The sequence below is a fragment of the Pelmatolapia mariae genome, linkage group LG5 (genome assembly GCF_036321145.2).
Source record: "Pelmatolapia mariae isolate MD_Pm_ZW linkage group LG5, Pm_UMD_F_2, whole genome shotgun sequence".
NCBI classification, from domain to species: Eukaryota; Metazoa; Chordata; class Actinopteri; order Cichliformes; family Cichlidae; genus Pelmatolapia; species Pelmatolapia mariae.
In genome coordinates, this window is record NC_086231.1 from 4257157 (window position 1) to 4277530 (window position 20374).

General features: G+C 41.6%; 1 protein-coding gene across 1 annotated transcript; it reads right to left on the minus strand.

Moving 5' to 3' along the window:
* Positions 1-2307: 2307 nt before the first annotated feature.
* Positions 2308-3968, minus strand: LOC134626898 (granzyme B-like). Its single transcript, XM_065470982.1, has 5 exons — positions 3911-3968; positions 3678-3825; positions 3225-3357; positions 2742-3014; positions 2308-2627 (listed from the first exon to the last, which is right to left on the minus strand). The coding sequence occupies exons 1-5, from the start codon at positions 3966-3968 to the stop codon at positions 2448-2450; spliced, it is 792 nt and encodes a 263-aa protein (XP_065327054.1). The 3' UTR covers positions 2308-2447.
* Positions 3969-20374: the final 16406 nt, after the last annotated feature.

Here is a 20374-nt window from a genome sequence, read left to right on the forward strand (position 1 = left end):
GGATACGCTACATACTCGAGTTATCATAGTTCTCTTCCCCTTTCTTTGATGAGTTCTCAGCCAGCTCCTGATCTGATAATGTGTAGCTTGCTCATCAGCTCAGAAGAGACAGCAACGCAACCTCACACAGTGGTTGCGTGCTTTTGCCCACAGTGGCAAAGACTTACACATATTAATTTCAGCTTCTCCATCATGTAGTTTTCAGCTGCTTTATACAGGGTTCAGCATATTAGTTGTTTTCATAGGTGTGCTCTATATCTCAACAATGGCTCATATTAGAATGACAGTTTTTAAACAGGTCAAGTGCCTCTATGCACGTCATTAGTTTAAATATTTACCTATTTTACTTCATCTCATATGTCATTGTACTGTATTTGAGCAACCTTAAGCTTAATGCAGATTACTTTTAACACTGGTTAAATTAATGGTCAGGAGCACAGGCTGTTGTTGATCAGGGCAATCTAAAGAATCATCTAAATATTTTGTGTCAGCAAGGGCTGGGGGAAGCCATTCACCAGAGCATAGCTTAAATGCTGCTGATGTGGGCTGGCCTTCTCCACACGCTCTTCAAGGCTGCTGTTTTCCTGAAACCGTCAAACATTTGAATCTCTTCTATTTATAAGCCTGCGATTAAACGCACGGGTCCGCGTGAAACCCGCGCGACCGTGCTCGCGTGTACCCGCGCAGCTACAGCGCTCTCTTTGTACAGTACTTACTTGGTGTTGCTCTTGTGTGTAGTATAGCCTCGAATCCCGCCGATCGTCATTCATCGAGGAGAAAAGACAGACAGCTAAACCACAGGAACTTCCTGGCTGACGTCTTCCAGCGTGTCCCTTCTCCCCTCGGTGAATGTCGATCCAGAGATCCGGCTCTCGAAGGACCAATTAATGATAGGTTTGTAGCATAAACCTATTCGCTGGAACGTTCAGGACAATTTGCTACACAGCAAAGAACAAGACTCAAGTAGGCAACATCCTTGTGTTACTCATGCATGAGGAGGCCTGCCTGGAGCCAAGTGTCGTTCCACCCACTTGACCACCGTCAGACTCTCAGCCAGGTTCCCCATAGCACTCCTTTTATTGTGGTTACATACATATGCATAAGGTCATTAACATATAACAGCTTACATAGGTATACATGTGAACAAAGAATACCCTGTGTGTGTGTGTGTGTGTGTGCGTGTGTGTCCATAAAGTGACTTCCTAACCCTGCTGGCCTGGAAGTCCAGCAGTTCATCTAAACAAAATGCACTTAGAGTAAAACAGACATAGATACGTTTATCCTACCATAAAACAATAAGACAAGGTACGACCTCTTCCCATGCTCCCAGGATGTGGGTGTGAAAGCCAGAGTGCTCTGGAATGCACACAACGTGTGTCTGCAGACTACTAAGGATCAAACCTCTATTAATCTACAACTAATTATAAAACTCTAAGCATATATGAGTAGATATTTCTAAGCATAAATGACAATCAACAATACAAAACCTAACAAACAGTCTCAGAAGAAAGGTGTCTGAGATGGTTTAATAAAAATGAATTTTATCTGATCTCAGTTCAGTTACATTCTATTAATTATGCAGAGTTGCTGTTTATTTAGGAATCAAAGTGATGTGACATATCTACTTTTAACTGATATACACTAACAGTAACAAATTTATAGCAAACATGTTCTGCAGTGTTGTATTCTGGGTGCTTCTGAGAGCAGATTTTAAATAGCCACCTTCTAATATTAAGCAACAGGGAAACAGAAGAAGACCAAACCAGCAGGGTCACCAAAGATGGCGGCCAAGCCAGCGGGAGCACAGAAGAAGAAAAAAGATGAGCCAGACAGACAACAGAAGAAGAAGAATGTGGGAACAAAAAGGAAGCGAAGGCGGGCATCCAACACGCCAACCAAGAGAAGACGTCAGGATGTTCAATGTTCATGATCTTACTATTAAATTTAAAAAGTAGAGTTACTGTAGTTAGAGCTGGTATTAAAATGTCAAAGCTTCAGTTTGTTTGACTTATTAGAGATTTAACTGAAAACCACATCAGGTGGTTCACTGTGATACCAAAACACCTTCTGTTAGTCTTTTGTATTCATTGTACTAGATAAATCAGGATGAACGTACTGTAGCAATGAAAAACAGTTTGCAGATATTATTATCGCTTGGAATTCATTTTCCATGGTAAACCTGAATTTAGATAGGTAGATATTTGAAGTCATAATAAAATATTATTCGTGCACAGAAACAATATTTGAAACATTTTCTTTATTCTTCTTTGAGAGCAAAAGCTGACAGAGGCACAGTTTCCTGTAAACACTTACAGTGTGTTTGAAGCAAAGCTTTGTGTAAGAAAACAATATTTGAAACATTTTCTTTATTCTGCATTGAGAGCAAACGCTGACAGAGGCACAGCTTCCACACTTACAGTGTGCTGACGCAAAGCTTTGTGTAAGGTTTAACTTTTTTTCCCCTTGAGAATCATCCTGATCCAGTTAAGGTGTTTTGAGATATCCGTATAGACATTGGGGACATTCGGATAGTTACAGTTTCCCAGCTTGGTTCCAGGAAGCCGATTGTTGTAAGAAACAATACCGACAGCCATTCCCTTACAGACCAGAGGGCCACCAGAATCACCCTGTAAGGAGGAAGTATGTATTTTGTTCATGTGATACTTAATCCAGGGTGCTCATATATTTCTCAACAACAGAGCAGTTAGCAAGAATTTTCAAGGAAAGGACAGAAAAGATACCTGACAGAATCCTTTTTTTGTGTTGTATCCACCTGCACAGATAACATTGGTCGGAAGAATGTATCCGGGAACATGTTGAGCCCAAGCATTCTGGCAGTTTTGTGGACTGATGACTGACACATCCACCACTCTCAGGTCATCAACAACATTACCACGAGTGTTTATCTTACCCCATCCAGCCACTCTGCAATTCTCATTTTCATTTAATGTCATTTCACGGAAGGGAAGTTGAATGAATTGAATTCTTTTGCTTGTTTGGACAGGTGCAGACAGCTAGAGGCACAGAATTAAAGAGTACAGTTTATAAATAAGTGAAAACCATTAAGCAGTGTTACAGAACATCTATCATTTATCTCTTTTTTTAAGTAAGTGCTTTTTACCTCAACTAGAAATGTGTTTTTCAATCAGCATATTGTAAATGCAAATACTCCAAAATATAAAACTTCCTGTGTGATGTGAGAAAACAAAAATGATAAACCTTACTTTTAAAAGCATGATGTCGTATCCAAGGTTAATATCCCGATAATATGGGTGTTTGTATTTCTCGGCAATCTGTAACTCGAGCTTATCAGCCCTCCTCAGATGGTGGTTACCAAGGACTACGTATGTAGGACATCTGAATAAAATATAGTTCTGAGATCATCATGTAGATTTTCTGAAGTTACATAGACAGCATGATGAATAAAATATGAATACATTTCTTTATAGTTAAATTCAATTTTACTTCAAGATCTTAGCATAAGTTTTACAAAAATTCTTATGGTTTCAGTTTGTGAAGGAAGAATTGTAACTTAAATTATGACCATTACATTATACAGTAGTAAATATATATACATATATTTATATATATATTTATATATATATTTATATAGGACATTGGGACATTTTGAAAAAAATGGTCTAATTAGAAATTTCCTTGGAGGAATGATTACTTACACGTCACAGTGTGCAGCAGTCATTACAAAGTTCTCAGACACAAGAAATCCTCCACAAATATGGTAGCCTCTGTAATCCTGCACTGATGCCATATACAGCATTTCGTTGTCTGGGACTATTTCCCCATTTATAATTTTACTTCCAAGGACTAATGGCATTGGGAGGAAATAAAATTTAAAAAAAATTAATATTCCACACTCAGGCTGGAGAAGAGTATTCATGGTGCAACTTACCATTTTGCCCGAGGAATGTCAGCACATGAATCACCGCAAATTGTTGCAGAGCAAACATCTCGGTGGTGAAATGCTCGATCTGTTAACTTGAGACTGGCAGTTCAGTCCTTTTAAGCAGTTTGTACCGACTAATATCTGACTTTTAACCACTTCCTGTGAGTAACGTGTTTTTCCACAGCAACTCCTATCGATCACCATCTGTTATATGTGCACCCATTTCTCATTAACAGTATTGAATTTCAAACAAACTACTGCTAAATCTTCTGCTTACTTAAAAATGCTCCCTGTCTTTTCCTTTGGATGGACAAGATGCTTTAGCTTGGAACTAGAAAAACCAAAATCAAATTGCAGAGTTTAAATAGATACTTGAAGATTTTCACATTTGTTTTTTGTTTTATCAAGAGTCATGTTGTCATGCTGTGATCTTGGAGAAAGAGTAAATCAGATGATTTCCAGATGGTAGTGCAAGATGAATAAAAACCCCACTGGCTGAAATGTACCACCATTTCTTATGGATGGATGTAGACGCTCATTATTTTACCTCCTTGCTGACTTCCTCGTCTATATTGAGGATGATTTAAACCAAAGATTTCAAATTTGGATTCATGACTCCATCAGACCTGTTGCCACTGATATCAGTGACATTTGGTCCTTTCATGGACTGACTAATCTTCTCTCAGCTTATTGAAATGACTAAAATAGTAAATTTGGATCTTAGGTTATTACAAATATGCAGAAAAATGCTTTGGTTCAAGATTGGGTTAAATTACAAATGCTGAAATGAACATCTCTTTCTTATTTGTGTCCGTATTTTCTTTCTAAAACCAGGTTTCTGTTTGTTGTAATCAGAGCACCAGCAATTTGGTTGTGGGTAGCTTTGTCCTGTTTTCATGTTTCATCTTAAACAAACATTTCAACCCACTTTCAGTATGGTATTATTACTGCTTTCCCATCAGAGATGAGCAAAACCATTCGGTTGAGCTCTAACAGTTAATTTTTTCAAAACCAGGTTTCCTGTTCGATGTATTTAGAGGTCCACCCATTTGGTGGTTGTGGGCAGTGTTTTCCGGTTTGTATGTTTCATGTTAGAAAAAAAAATCAAGCTTAATATTTAAAACTGTACATCTCCTGCACTGATATACATATATATATATATATATATATATATATATATATATATATATATATATATAACGGGATATTTCCATAGTAAGTACTTTTATTATTACTATCGATCTGTTATATGTGCACACCCTTCTCACTAACACATTGAATTTCAAACAAAATACACCAAAATTGTCTGCTTACTGAAGAAGGCTTTCTTTCTTTTACTATGGGTGGACAAGATGCTTTAGTTTGGAACTAGAAAAACCAAAATCAGTCTGCAGGGCTTAAATAGACGGTTCAAGATTTTCATGTTTGTTTTTTTCTTTTTTTAAATCAACAGTCATCTATAGCAAGCAGATGATCTTGGAGAAAGAGTAAACAAGTAAAGTGATTGTAAGACCCCACCAGCTATACTGTGACTAAAGCATCTTACCTCAGTTTCAACCAACTAGGTGGAGTATTGGGTTCGTATTAGAACAGATACCACAACGCTTCTGATATGGACAGGACTGCAGGAAACTAATAGTAAACCCCTTGCCTGCAGTTTAGACTTAAACACTAATGAAAGAATCGACCCCAGACAACATTTCAGAATAAGAATGGAACATTTACTGAACTTAAATGCAGAATAAAAATGAACAAAAACACACTTCTTTTTTTTTTAACTCAAATGATATCAAGGTCACTTCAGCAAATTAAATATACTTAAATTAAATAATATCTCTTGAAATGAAACAGTCTCTACTGTCCCTGTCAATTAAAGCTGAAAAAGGCCGACTTTTTTTTTTTAATTCTAAAACTCAGTATCTTGCACAGTGTTACTCCCCCGTCCACCATTAAACAAAGGTTCAGCCCATAGCGCAGACTGGCTTTAATTTTTGTTGTCAGTAGCAACTGGTGCCTGTGACTGCCAGAGCACATTTCGAATCAACACCATGGGCATTTTAGATTTCATTTGATGGATGTAATGATGTCCTGAGACCCCAGTCTTTGACTAAACTGGTTGCGTAACATGTACTCTGATAAAAAGAAGGGCAGAATAGATTTAGATATATATAAATTAAATTAAATTTAAATATAAATTTATATATAAATAGAAATAGATTTATATATAAAATTATACCAATGAACCATCCTGCGTAAGACCAATAAGGACCTGTCAACCAGAAAACATAGAGTACAGTGGTCTGTTAAAGGTTTACAGCCAGTTATGAATATTAATATAAAATGTCTCTCACTCTTGGCATTATGCAAATGTACTGTTTATAAGATTGAGGAAACCTGCAGTCAGCTGAGACTGAAGAAGTCACTTGGATGAGTGACGAAACGTTTCTCCCACTGAAAACGCTACGTCCAGATGAACAGAATCAACTTTTGGAGATTGCCTTCTGGTAGTTCGATCCCCTCAGTTCTGACTACCTTCCCTCTCTTTGCTATCACCTGACTACACTTCTCCAGTCCGAACGACATTGTGATGTGATTGCTGTATAACCTGGTGGTGTGGATCAGTGAAACAATGTCACGTTCACTCTTGGCATACAGCTTTATGTCATCCATGTAGAGGAAGTGGCTGACAATTATGCCATTACATACTTGGTATCTGTCATGGTCTGGGTGAGTCTGAGTAACTTTCTACAGCATCGGCTCTCCTCCTCTGGGTGGAGCCCTCCTTGCCCCTCCACGTTCCTCAGCTGCGGGCAATTATTCTGGCAGTATTTAGGAGCAGTGCACACAATGAGTCTTCGCCAGATTGTCTGCTAACCTCTGTTAGTTCACAGCCTCATGTTTCTGTGTATCTCTCAGTGTGCATTACTTACCTCTCTCTTCCTGTCTCCTAGTCGGCACCTGGACTCATCATCCAAACCCTGCCATAGCCACGCTTCTGGATTCTGGTCAGCTGCTGCTTAATCCTTTTCATGCAAACTGCCATTCACACCTGCCTGCCTCCCTGCGCACCCGTAAAGGACTCAGTACTCGCCCGGACCTCGCCTCACCTCCACCTCCAGCTTATCTCCGCCTGCAAACACGTAAGCCATCTCAGCTTATAAAACTGGGAAACTCTCACAACTCCTTGGACCGTTCTGATTATCCTCTCCTTCGTTTCGGTGCCCCTGGTCTGCCATAGCTTCCACCTGCCCCACTCCAGCCCTCAGCAGTTTTTGTGACCTGACAGTTTCATGCTTAGCCTAAGCCCAGCACTTCACAGACACCACGCTTGTGCACAAAATTAAATCTTGTTTTTGTCTTGATTATCTAAGTTAGGAATTCTTGTAAATAACAGTTTTGTTTTTGCAAATCACTTCAAGCCTCCGGTCTTTTGGTTCTGCACATGAGTCCATTCCACTTCACGGGCCTCTGAGCCATGACAGTATCCATAGCCGGTCTTTTCAATGATCTCACTGAGGTGGTTCAGGCCTATGCAGAACAGCAGTGGGGACAGAGCATCTCCTTGGTAGATCCCACACTTGATGGTAACTTGTGCTATGGGCTTGAAATTGGCCTCTAGTGTTATATGCCACATCCCCAGTGAGTTCCTGATTTAGGGTCCTGTTGATCTTGTACAGTTATAGAATCCAGGTGTGGGGCATTGAGTCATAGGCCTTCTTCTAATCATTCCAGGCAGTGCACAGGTTGGTCAACCTAGCCTTGCAGTCTCGGGCAACTGCTTGGCCTACCAGTAGCTGGTGTTTTGCTCCTCTGGTATTCTTGCCAATTCCTTTCTGTGTCCTGCTCATGTATTGGGCCATGTGCCTAATTATCTTAGCCGCTTTGATGCCTGACAGGAGCTTCCATGTGGTGCTGAGGCAGTTTTTGGCCAGTAGTTGCATGGGACCGGTCCCTTCTGGTATGGACAGATTGCTGTACTTCTGAGGCACCTTCTTCATTGCACCTTTCTGCAGCTCCAATAGTTGGCTAATCTGCCTCCGTGCATGGAGGGTACTGCTCCTTGTGGCTGTTCAACTTGTAGCCAAGCATCTCACTGATCACACTTTTTTGCTTACTACATCATTCAAAATGTGTTCAATCATAGTGATACCTTCCATGAGAATCTACAAAGTAAATAGTAAATTAAGTAAATAAAGTAAATAAAAGTAAATACAGAGTAACCAATAAATAAGAGGGTGTGTCCAATCTTTTGACTGGTAGTTTAAATATATTTGTGTGTGTGTGTGTGTGTGTGTGTGTGTGTGTGTGTGTGTGTGTGTGTGTGTGTGCGTGTGTGTGTGTGTGTGTGTGTGTGTGTGTGTGTGTGACTTCAACTGAAAAAGTTCTTATTTCCCCTTCTAGATACCACAATACAGAGGCATCTCAAAAGCTGATATATCCTCCTCTGAGCTTTCACCTTCCTGCTCTAATGTTTGGCCTTCTCATGACAGCAGACTGACTTCCCTAATCCAACTAAATAAAAGTTCAGTTTCTCAAATTAAAGACAAAATGAGTTTCTCTTATGAGTTTCAGCACCAGAATCCCAATGCTAACAAAAGATGTATCACTTGAATTCCTTGTGGCCATAAAATATGGAAATTGCAATTTCTATCATTTTGGGAAGAAAGTCTATGTACTCTTTTAACCCAGTTTCCACAAATGTGGCATAAAAAAAGCCCAGGATGGATCCTTGACAGTACAGCAGGAGTCTTATAAATTGCATAAATCGTGCTTGACTCGTGTACGACTCCCTCATGTCAGGTGTAGAAATACAGTGTACAGGTTTAGGGCAGTGACCTGGGTGGGAATGAATGGGATTATTTTGCAGGGACCATGTTATCTGGATAAATATTTTATTTATTTATATATATTTATATATAATCACACCCAAATGTACAAATCATCTCTAATCCTTCTCTTCTCCTTTTGTTTGATATGTATAAAGGAAAACTCTTAATAAAAAGACATTGTTTCAATGGTGCTTGACGTAGAGGCCTCAGATTCATGTGCCCAAAAAAGGACAAAAATTAATTGCTAATAAACAGTTGACAATATGGAGTACAATTTAATCCTAACATGGCCTTGCCATGTGAGTTCATGTGAGTCTCACATCTATTATCACCCCTAGAAATTTGTTATACAAGTGATGTCCATATGTAAGAAGCAACAGTCAATTAACTTCACACACTGTTCCCTGTTTCTTAAATAATGTTTAAATCTATAAATTATGGTCTAATATATCAAATGCCTTTAATTAGTCTATGAATAACCCAACCACATATTGTTTTTTCTATTCTGTTGAGTCTAATAACAGCAGTCATGATAGTCTGCTTCATCTGAACCTGTTACTGAGCATCTATGAGTTGTTGTTCCTGTATTGTGGGTTTATTTTGTTCTTCTTCTTTTTTTAAGGGGGGGGGGGGGGGGGGGGTGCTCAAACCTCCTGCAAAACCAGACTCAGGGAGGGCAACAACTGGCTGGTGTGAGGGGAGGAAGACATGACAAAGACCAGCCATAGAAGAGAGCCAGAGATTAATAACAAGTGATCATTCAATGCAAAATGGTGTTTAAACATATAGTGAGTGAGAAAGGTGACTGAAGAAGAAACACTCAGTGCATCATGGGAATCCCCCTATTGCTTCATAACTAAAGGAGGATTCAGGGTCACCTGATCCAGCCATACTATATGCTTTAGGAAAAAGGAAAGTTTGAAGCCTAATCTTAAAAGTAGAGTCTGTCTGTGTCTGTCTGAATACAAATTGGAAGCTGGTTATTATTGTAGGGTCTACCTTACAATATAAAGCGCCTTGAGATGACTGTTGATGTGATTTGTTGCTGTTTAAATAAAATTGAATTGAATTGAACTAGTTCCATAGAACAGGGGACTGAAAGTTAAAGACTGCCTCCCATTTTACTTTTAAACATTTTAAGAACAACAAGTAAGCCCACAGGTTGAGAGCAAAGTGCTCTAACAGGGTGATATGGTACTATGAGTTCATTGAGAGAAGACGGTGCCTGATTATTTAAGACCTTGTATGTGAGCAGCAGGATTTTGAATTTGATTCTGGATTTAACAGGGAGCCAATAAAGAGTTGCCAATACAGGAGAAATATGCTCTCTCTTTCTAGTCCCTGTCAGTACTCTTGCTGCAGCATTTTGGATTAACTGAAGCCTTTTCAGGGAGTTTTTAGGACTTCCTGATAATAATGAATTACAGTAGTCCAGCCTGGAAGTAATAGAATAGAATAGAATAGAATAGAATAGAATAGAATAATCCTTTAATTGTCCCACAAGGGGAAATTTGGTTGTAACAGCAGCCAAAAAGACAATGCATGAACTAGTTTTTCAGCGTCACTCTGAGACAGGATATTTCTAATTTTAGAGACGTTCCACAAATGGAAGAAAGCATATTTGTTTAATATGTGCATCGAAGGACATATCCTCGTCAGAAATGTCATCCAGAGTAAGAATCTGGTTAGATACCATATTTCTAAGATTTTTAGAGCCGACTACAATAACCTTAGTTTTATCTGAATTTAAAAGCAGATAATTAGAGGTCATCCAGGCTTTTATATCTTTAAGACATTCCTGCAGTTTAACTAATTGGTATGTGTTACCTGGCTTCATGCATAGATGAAGTTGGGTGTCATCTGCATAGCAGTAAAATTGCATGCTAAGCTTGAAGGCCTGTGGTACATAGCCGATTATTAGAGATAGGTTAATCATATTTAAGACTAAAGCATTAATTAATGGCAGGACTCCTTTGAGCAGTCTTGTAGGAATGGGGTCTAAAAGAAAGTAAAGAGAAAGTAATTACTGAAGTTTACTCAGAAAGATCAAAAAAGACTAAAAAAAATGATAATGATCCTGCAATTCGCTGTAAATATTGTTACATCTGTGTGATGACTATGAGTAATTTTTTCTCTAATGGTTAAAATGGTTAAAAAAAACATTTCAAAACTGATGTCCCATGATTACTTAACTTTCACTCCACAAATCTTCCACAATAATGATCACAGTTGTTCTGCACTGATGCTATATAATATGATACTATATAACCATATTTTGTTTTCTGTGTCTATTTCCCTACCTATCATTTTACTTTTGAGTGCTAAAGGCATTAAGAGGAAATTTAAAATGGCTAGTGGAACAAATTCATATGATGCAACATACCACTGTGAGTTTAATCTTGTTTAAACAGTTTGCTTTCTCAATAGCTATGAATTTTATGCTGAGTATTATATTAAATAAGTTATGTGTAATGTTAACTTACTGTGGTTTGAATTTCAGACTTTCGCTATTTTTCAGAAGCGATGTCAGATTGTTTTCCTGTTAAATTTAGTCAGTGTTCGTAGACCACAAGCGGCAACATCCGTCAGCCTTATCACCAGATCACCACATCCTAGACATATTGATATTTGCTTGACTCTTAATCTCTTCCTGGTTTGTGTACCTTTCTGTGCTAGGGTCTGTGACCACATTCTCTAGTGCATTTCTTTAGTCTATATGCAGATAGTAATATTTACTTTTCTTTGCTGATAGATAGTATTTCAATTAATTAAATAAATGTAAGGTGAAATCTTTTATGTTAACCAAATATTTTAGAAAATTGTAGGGTGCAATGCTGTAACTTTGTCTTTACCTTGCAATCTGTGATTTTTACTCATATTAGCTTCTTAACAAAGCAGATGAAGAAGTTATCACATACACATTTACACATACAGCCTCAAGTTGACGAGTGTTTTAAACTGATAAATCATCAGCTTTGTGATCAGCACTTTCAAGTTTGTAATAAAACTGGTCATAAAGATAACAGATACATTCCTGTTACTAGTGCTTCATAAATTCTGTATAGGAGAAAATTAAAAAAAAAAAAAAAAAAAAAAAAAAAAAAGAAAGAAAAGAGATGCATGACTTGACTGCTGTTATCTACATGGTTTGTATTACACTGCTAATTGCTGTCTGTCTAGTACAGGGGTGTCCAAACTTTTTTCACTGAGGGCCACATACATAAAAATATAGGAGGGGCTGGGCCACTTACTAGAAATTAGGTATATAACCTTAACTTTACTGTATTAAAGTTAGAAAAATCATTTAAAAGTGGTCAAATATGTTATATTGTTGAATATAATTAAAGACAAAATGCCTTCATCACAGCTTTCCATAAATGGATCTTTATTGATTTATTCAGAAAAAGCTTTGGTAGCTCATACTCAGAACAGCAGCAGATTTCTTCTTAGACAGAAGATTTACAGCACAGAGAAAAAAAACAATAAAGGGGAAAATGGGACGGGTAAATTTCAAGCTTGTTATTTAAGTTATTAGGCTTAGCAACACACCTATTAACGTTCGTTTGAAACTGTTATCAACATTAACAGACTGAACTGGACTTAATAACAGGAGTGCATATAATTTTAGTAAATTATTCTGGTGAGTATCAGCTGCGCTGGGTATGTAAATCGGGCCATCCAGCCGCGGTGCTGATCGCCACTCGTGCCAAAAATCCGGACAAATGTCACATGATCAAGGAGCAAATCTGCATCAGATGAGATCAGCTGACTTTGCGTGTGCGCGCGCTGTGCACAGCGGTGTGTACTCTGTGTGTTAACAAGAAAAACGGATATAAGAAAGTGGTGCGCAAAAGCAGGGTAGTGACAGAATTGATGCGCATTATTGATATTTGAAGCATGTGTACCTGCACATGCATGCTTATTAACACACGGGTACTGTGGAATATATTTTTTACTCACCTAAAGTGCTCGTGCTCTCGTCCACTCCCCGCAAAAAAAATTAGCAGCTGTGCGGCGTCTGTGGCATCGGCGCTCTCATCGCATGCGATGGAGTAAAAATCAAAAGCACAGCTTTATCAGACAGGTGCAGTTTAATGTTGGCTGACGAGTCTTCAGTGCGTCGCATAACTGTATTTCTGGACATGCTGACGTTGTTGAAGTCCTGCACTGTTTCCGGGCACATTATTTCGGTGACTTTAACGAGGCCGTGTTTTATGAGGTCTCCATCTGAAAAAGGCTGTCCATGTCTTGCGATGAGTTGGGAGACCTCATAGCTGCTATTGGAGCCTTTTCCTGGACAATTTGAGCACGAAAAAAATACTGTTGCTGATCCCGCAGGACAGCTAGCATTTGCTTTAATTTTTGCCCAGTGTAGGATGCATAGGCCTGATGTTTGGTTTCATAATGACTTCGTACATTATACTCTTTCATAACTGCCACAGTTTCAGTGCAGATCAAACAGACACACGTCCCCTTGAGTTCTTTGAAGAAATATTCACTCTCCCACCATGTCTGAAATTTTCTGCACTCACTTTCTACCTCTTGCTTCTTTGGTTCTGACCTGTTTAGTAACTTGGGGTAAATTTCTTATGTGATTGTCCTTTTTGGTAGAGCAACTGCCTTGATCAACAGTAGCTCCCCCTGGTGTTAAAACTAAGAAGTGCAATACACTCAAGCAAAAGTTGAAGTGTGGGCCATATTCTATTCTATTTATAAAATTACTTGAGGGCCAATTAAAAATGGACCGTGGGCCGCATTTGGCCCGCGTACCGGACTTTGGACACCCCTGGTCTAGTAGAACTGTTAAATGAAAGGTGTTTCTTTTAAGTCAGTGTGAATAAACTTTGGCTTTTACCCCTCACAACCACTGTGGATACACTGAGGCACAGATAAATTAGAACAGACGTAGGTGATAAACTAGGTGGGTGAGACATTCAAAGTAAAGTAAAATTTTTATTTAGGTAGCACCTATCAAGATAAATATCACAAATGCTTCACAACCAAAATGTTAAAACATTCAAACTAGTGCTGTCAGTGTTAATCTCGTTAAATTACGTTAACACCATAACCGCATTAACGCAGCAAATCTCCGTTAGCGAATTACTGCGGATCGCCCCGTGCGTGGGGCTGCACGGCGTCAACGTGTTAGCCCGGTAGCTCTTCAACAAACAAATAGTTCAAACAAATAGTTACTGTTTTGGAGGAAGGTTCAGAGGAGGTTGGAGATTGTTACCATCATGGGTTCATCCGGTCAGGATGAGAATGAATAATCAGCAATCACTTGTAGGTTTCTCGTTTTATTGAATAATGAGTAAAGGAAAGACCCACGTGGACTGCTATCTCTCAGCTGCCGCCCCATGTGGGAGTGAAGAAAGAGTGAGGTGTAGGTGAGTGCAGTCCTTATATAACGGGTGACAGGTGAGTGCAATTAAGGGCAAGCACCACACCCAATCAAAGGTGAGGAAAAGAAACAAGGTGCATCTGGTGAAGTGAGTGTGCTATAAAAGGTGAGCCTTCACAACAGTTACTAAAAGCAAGTTTTAAAAGAGGCGTTTTTAGCTGCTTTTTGGAAGAGACCACCAATTTCACAGATCTCAGCCTCAGAGACAGACTTCCAGAGTCTGGAGGCCACTGTTAAAAAAAACTGTCTATTTAGTTTTCAGCCGGCAGGCCCTGATCACATGACCTCGGGGACCTGCTGTGGTCAGATGGATGTAAAGGTTCTCTGATGTAAGCTGCTTCTTGTCCATGCAGAGCTCCAAAATTTTAACACTTGACTAGACAGGTTAGACACAAATTAGATAACTGTGGCCAGTTTTCTGGTCCCACCTTTGATTCATCAGCATGCTATTTTGAACTCATTTGAAATCTTTTAGCAAATTTTAAAGCTAATTTATACAGGTGAATGCCTCTCTATTATTTAAAAAAAACAAAAAAAAACCCACCAAGCATTAGTGCTACTCTGCCACCAACACAAGGCTCTCATTGCTGTAACCCGGAGTTACATTTTTCACATCTGATGGATTTTGTGATATCGCTCATTTTTGACAAATGCGCCCTAGGTGAACACTCCCTCTGGTATGGAAGAAATATAGTATCATCAGAATCCAACTATTTTTCCATATATTCTTGTCAATTTTCTTGATGTTTATTTATAATCCCCTCTGTTAATCCTTGATATTTATAACGGAGTGATCTGTATATATTAGTGCTATTTCTTAAATGTGTAAAATCTGTAACATAATGTATTGTTTGGAGTTTAGTCTGTTACTGTTACTATTTTTACAATTTCTTCTTGGACCAACTGTAACCCACATAATTCCCTTAGGGATTGATAAAGTATTCTGAATATTATTGTTTCAGCATACATGACCTACCATTATCCAATGACACATCTGCTTACCTGTATCTTTTGCTCATTTCTCCTCCTCTTCTTTTCTCTTTTTTCTAAACTGAGCACCTGATGGCTTTGAACTTTTCTTGTCCATCTTCCATTGGTTTTAATTTGGCACTCCAGTATGAACACCCATCCCCCAACCCGAGGATCACCACAACATAACTTAATAGACCTACACCTTAGTTCACAGATTCGCTTTGTCTAGGGTTTATTTCTGGGATTTCGCACAACCCAGGTTCAAATCATGAATACATAATGGGCTTGGATTTACAACGTTATGAATGAAATGTGCTCTATCTCCCCTTTCGACAGATTGTGTGTGTCATATACTGGGCTGCCTGTGTTGAGCAGTTGGGCGTTGCGGCTTTATGCCACCACTACATGCTTGGCGGCAGGGCTGTCTATGTGCAGTTCTACTCCTAGCTGCCGCACCCGTTGTTGTGCTGTAATAACCTGTGCTGGATATATGTTCAATAAAGCAGCATCATAAGAAAGCTACCGAGTGGTCATTCTACATGGTGTCAGAAGTGACCCGGACCATCGCTGGAATAACGCCATAAGGGAGAAAACAACAGAATGGCTAAGTTTAATCCCCTGACAGGCTTCCCCTTCGATAAGCTGACGGAATGGCCCGACTGGAAACAGCGTTTCGAGCGCTACAGGATCGCAACGAAACTCCACAAAGACGAAGGACAAGTACAGGTGAGCTGCCTAATCTACGCGATGGGCAATGAAGCGGAGAACATTTACAAGTCACTCACCTTCGCCGCTGATGAAAGTCGTGACGACTTCGCCGTCGTAATGAGGAAGTTCGACAAGTATTTTTTCCCGCAGAGGAACATTATACATGAGAGAGCATGTTTTCACCAGCATGTCCAGCGGCCAGGCGAAACGGCGGAGAGTTTTATCCGAGCCCTGTATGACCTCTCAGAGCACTGTGAGTTTGGTGCATGTAAAGAGGAAAATATCCGCGACCGTATTGTAGTCGGGATACGAGACAAGGACCTCTCCCGCAGGCTACAGCTGATGAAGGACCTCACGTTGGCGCAAACGACCCAGATCGTCAGACAGTCAGAGGAGGTCGCAGCGCAGGTCGGGGCGTGACAAGAAATGCGGTAAATGTGGGAAGACACAGCATGCCAGGGATGAAAGGTGCCCAGCAGCAAAATCTGTTTGCCATGGCTGCTGAAAAATGGGACACTGGGCTAGGGTGTGTCGTAACACCAGATCAGTGAATGAGGTTACAGAGACAGAGAAAAGCGAGCAGGCCTCATACTTTCTGGGCTCAGTGTGTAATGCAAAAGGAAATAGCGAAGCATGGACTGTGCAGTTACTGCTAGACTCTGCCCCAATAGAATTTAAGATTGGCACAGGAGCAGATGTCACTATCATAAACGAAGACACGTTCCACACACTTGCTCATAAGAGAACACTAGAGCCTTCTAATCTCCCTCTAGATAGCCCCGGAGGAGAGTTGTTATGTCTCGGCTACTTCAATGCCACAATAAGCTATAAAGGCAAAGACTACCTATCCAAGGTGTATGTGGTTCGTGGACGCAGAGTTAACAACCTTCTCAGCCGCTCCTTGTCAGTGCAGATGAACCTGGTGGGAAGAATTGATGAAGCAACGCTCACTGCCACCAGGAACCAACCACTTTATGGTGAACACGGAACACTAAAAACTGAGCCAGTCAAAATTCAGTTAAGAGACGATGCTGTGCCATACGCGGTGCATACGGCACGCCGTGTGCCTTTCCCCATGCTGCAGAAAGTGAAGGAGGAACTACAAAGAATGGAGAACCATGGTGTCATTGAGAGGGTGACCCAACCTACCAAATGGTGTGCCCCAATGGTGCCTGTCTTGAAGAAGAACACAGCAAGGGCCAGGATCTGCGTCGATCTGACAAAACTGAATAAGTCTGTCAAAAGAGAGCACTATATCTTGCCTACCCCTGAGGAAACCATGTCCAGGTTGAGTGGGGCAACGGTCTTCTCCTCGTTGGATGCAGCTAGTGGATTTTGGCAGATCCCGTTGCACCACGAGAGTTGCAAACTAACGACATTCATCACGCCATTTGGCAGGTATTGCTTTAAGAGGCTGCCCTTTGGAATAACAAGTGCACCAGAGATCTTTCAGCGAAAGATGTTGGAGACCTTAGAGGGGCTCGAAGGTGTGGAGGTCTTTATGGATGACATCCTGGTCTACGGGGCCACCATGGAACAGCACGACACCCGACTTGAGAAGGTGCTGCAGCGCATTGAGTTAGCCGGATTGAAGCTCAACCGAGAGAAGTGCTCCTTCAGACAGAGCCAGCTTCGCTTCCTAGGGCACCTGATTGACTATTCTGGGGTCAGGCCAGACCCTGAGAAAGTGAACGCCATTCTTCAGCTGCCGTCACCAGAAAACGTGCAAGAGCTTAAACGGATCCTAGGAATGGTTAATTACCTGGGCAGATATATTCCTGCTCTTGCCACGGTATGCCAGCCATTGTATGAGTTGCTTAAAAGCAAAAACAGTTGGACCTGGGGCCACCCACAGCAGGCAGCCTTCGAGAACATTAAGAGAGCACTTACATCAGCACCTGTTCTTGCCTTCTATGATGTCAACAGACTCACAGCCGTATCTGCCGACGCCAGTAGCTACGGGCTTGGGGCTGTGCTGCTTCAGCTTCATGGCGCAGAGTGGAAACCTGTTGCCTACTGCTCTAGACGCCTCACGGAGGCTGAAACACGCTACGCACAAATCGAAAAGGAGTGTTTGGCGAGCGTTTGGGCCTGCGAGAAGTTTGATAAGTATCTATGTGGCTTAGATCGCTTCAGGCTTGAGACCGACCATAGACCTTTGGTGCCCCTGGTCAACAGCCGGGACCTTGACAATGTTCCATTGAGGTGTCAATGCCTCCTGATGCGGCTCATGAGGTACAAGCCGGAGGCCATCTATGTCCCTGGCAAAACGCTTGTCATCGCTGATACGCTGTCACGAAGTCCACAGACTCGGGCTGAGGATGACACTAGCACTCACAGTGAAGTGGACTGCTACATAGCCACCGTGTTACAGGGCATTCCAGCATCCCCAAGCCGAATGGAAAGCATTAAAGCAGACACTGCAACGGATGTTGAACTACAGACTGTCATCACGTACATACGCAGGGGTTGGCCTGCATATGGAGCTAGTGTGCCACTGAACATTAAAGCGTACATGAAAGTGAAAAACGAGCTATCAGAGGCTGACGGCCTGGTCATACGAGGCTGCAGGATTGTCATTCCAAAGTCACAGAGAACAGCCATTCTACACAAACTACATGAAGGGCACCAAGGCCTCACCAAGTGCAGGGATAGGGCTAATTCATCTGTGTGGTGGCCGGGGCTCTCCACTGAGCTAAAGAATGCAGTGCTGCAGTGCCACACCTGTCTGGCACAAAGGCCAACACAGACAAGGGAGCCGCTCATCTCCACACCTTTGCCAGATCGTCCATGGCAAAGGAATAGCCCTGGATCTCTGTGAACACAACCGGAATAATTACCTTGTTGTGTCGGACTACTACTCACGTTTTCTGGAAATACTGCACCTACCGTCCACAACCAGTGGCCAGGTTGTTCAGAAACTGAAGTCGACCTTTGCTAGGTTTGGGATCCCTGACGAGGTGGTGAGTGACAATGGCCCTCAGTTCTCCAGCTCTGAGTTCCAGGCCTTTGCGAGGGAGATGAATTTCGCCCACATAACGTCTAGTCCCCACCACCCACAGGGAAATGGTCACGCGGAGAGGGCAGTACAGACTGCAAAGAAAATCCTCCGGCATGATGACCCACTAATAGCACTAATGTGCTATAGGTCTACTCCCTGTGCCACTACAGGCTTCAGCCCAGCGGAACTTATTATGGGGAGGAAGATCAGGACTACCCTGCCTACCTTGGAGAAGAATCTTCAAACTAAATGGCCCAACAAAAGAGAGGTTAAACGAAGGGATACTGGTCAGAGGCCAAGCAGGCGTTCTACTACGACCACCGCCATGGTACTAAGCCCCTACCTCCACTCCATCCAGGGGATGCTGTCCTGACTAAGCTGGACCAGGAGAAGGCCTGGGCAACACCGGCCGTCGTCTCTCTGAGGTCCTATGTCGTTGCCACACCCCATGGTGCAGTGCTGCGACGGAACCGCCGCCATCTCCTCCTCGAACCATCTCCACGGGCTATGCCACAACCCCTTCCACCACCCACTGTGGACACTGAGGAGCTGCCATCTCAGTGCGCTGGTGTCTCCACTCCAGAGACCCCACCTTTGGCCCCTAGTCTGGCCCCAACGCTTGCACCCACTCACGCCGACGTACCGGACCGGGCACGCACGAGGTGCAGCCGGGTATGCAGGCCAGTCAAGAGGCTGGATCTGTAGACACTGGGGTAATGGGAGGGAAGGAAGGACTGGGGAGTGGGAATGTTGTATTGTTGCTGTTTTGCACTTATGTTTTGAGCTGCAACCAATGCTGCTGTTACCTGGTTGAGATAATTACCTTAAAGGTTTAACATGTTTAATAAGTCCTGTTCTGTGGACACTGCCCTTCAAGGCCGACAGTAAGCCAATTGTGCCCGGGTCCTTAAGAGAACCGCCCAGAGGCTATTATAGTGTCACATGTTATCATTGTGTCGTTGGCGTTCTACTTGGGGTTTGTTATTGGAAATAACATGAAAAGGGGGGGAGATGTCATATACTGGGCTGCCTGTGTTGAGCAGTTGGGCGTTGCGGCTTTACGCCACCACTACATGCTTGGCGGCAGGGCTGTCTATGTGCAGTTCTACTCCTAGCTGCCGCACCCGTTGTTGTGCTGTAATAACCCGTGCTGGATATATGTTCAATAAAGCAGCATCATAAGAAAGCTACCGAGTGGTCATTCTACAGTGTGAGACTTTAAATCACCAAACTGTAAATTATAAATTTTAAATTGTTATTGATCCCTTTACCCCTAGTCCTAAAGTGTATATTTATTTTCTTACTCTTCTTATATTTATTGTTTGTTGCACTGCTGTACCTGGAGCCTCGTCGTCTCGTCTCTCTATATACTCGACTGTATATAGCGGAGATGACAATAAAGTTTACTTTGACTTCAGCACAGCAGTAAGCAGGCGCACCGAGGGCTCTCGGCTCACTTTATAGAATTTCGAAAAAACATCGGTGCAAATTATAAGTCTGTATCATGATGTCTGGTGTTTTCGTCTGTGAAGGTTCTCAGTCATCCAGGTCATCGTAGT

Bases quoted from the DNA above. Each gene is read 5' to 3' on its own strand.
- LOC134626898 (XM_065470982.1), bottom strand. From the start codon at position 3,968: ATGTTTGCTCTGCAACAATTTGCGGTGATTCATGTGCTGACATTCCTC. The intron at 3,826-3,910 runs GTAAGTTGCACC...CAATGCCATTAG, and splicing joins GACATTCCTCGGGCAAAATG to TCCTTGGAAGTAAAATTATA. The intron at 3,015-3,224 runs GTAAGGTTTATC...CTGTGCCTCTAG, and splicing joins ACGACATCATGCTTTTAAAA to CTGTCTGCACCTGTCCAAAC.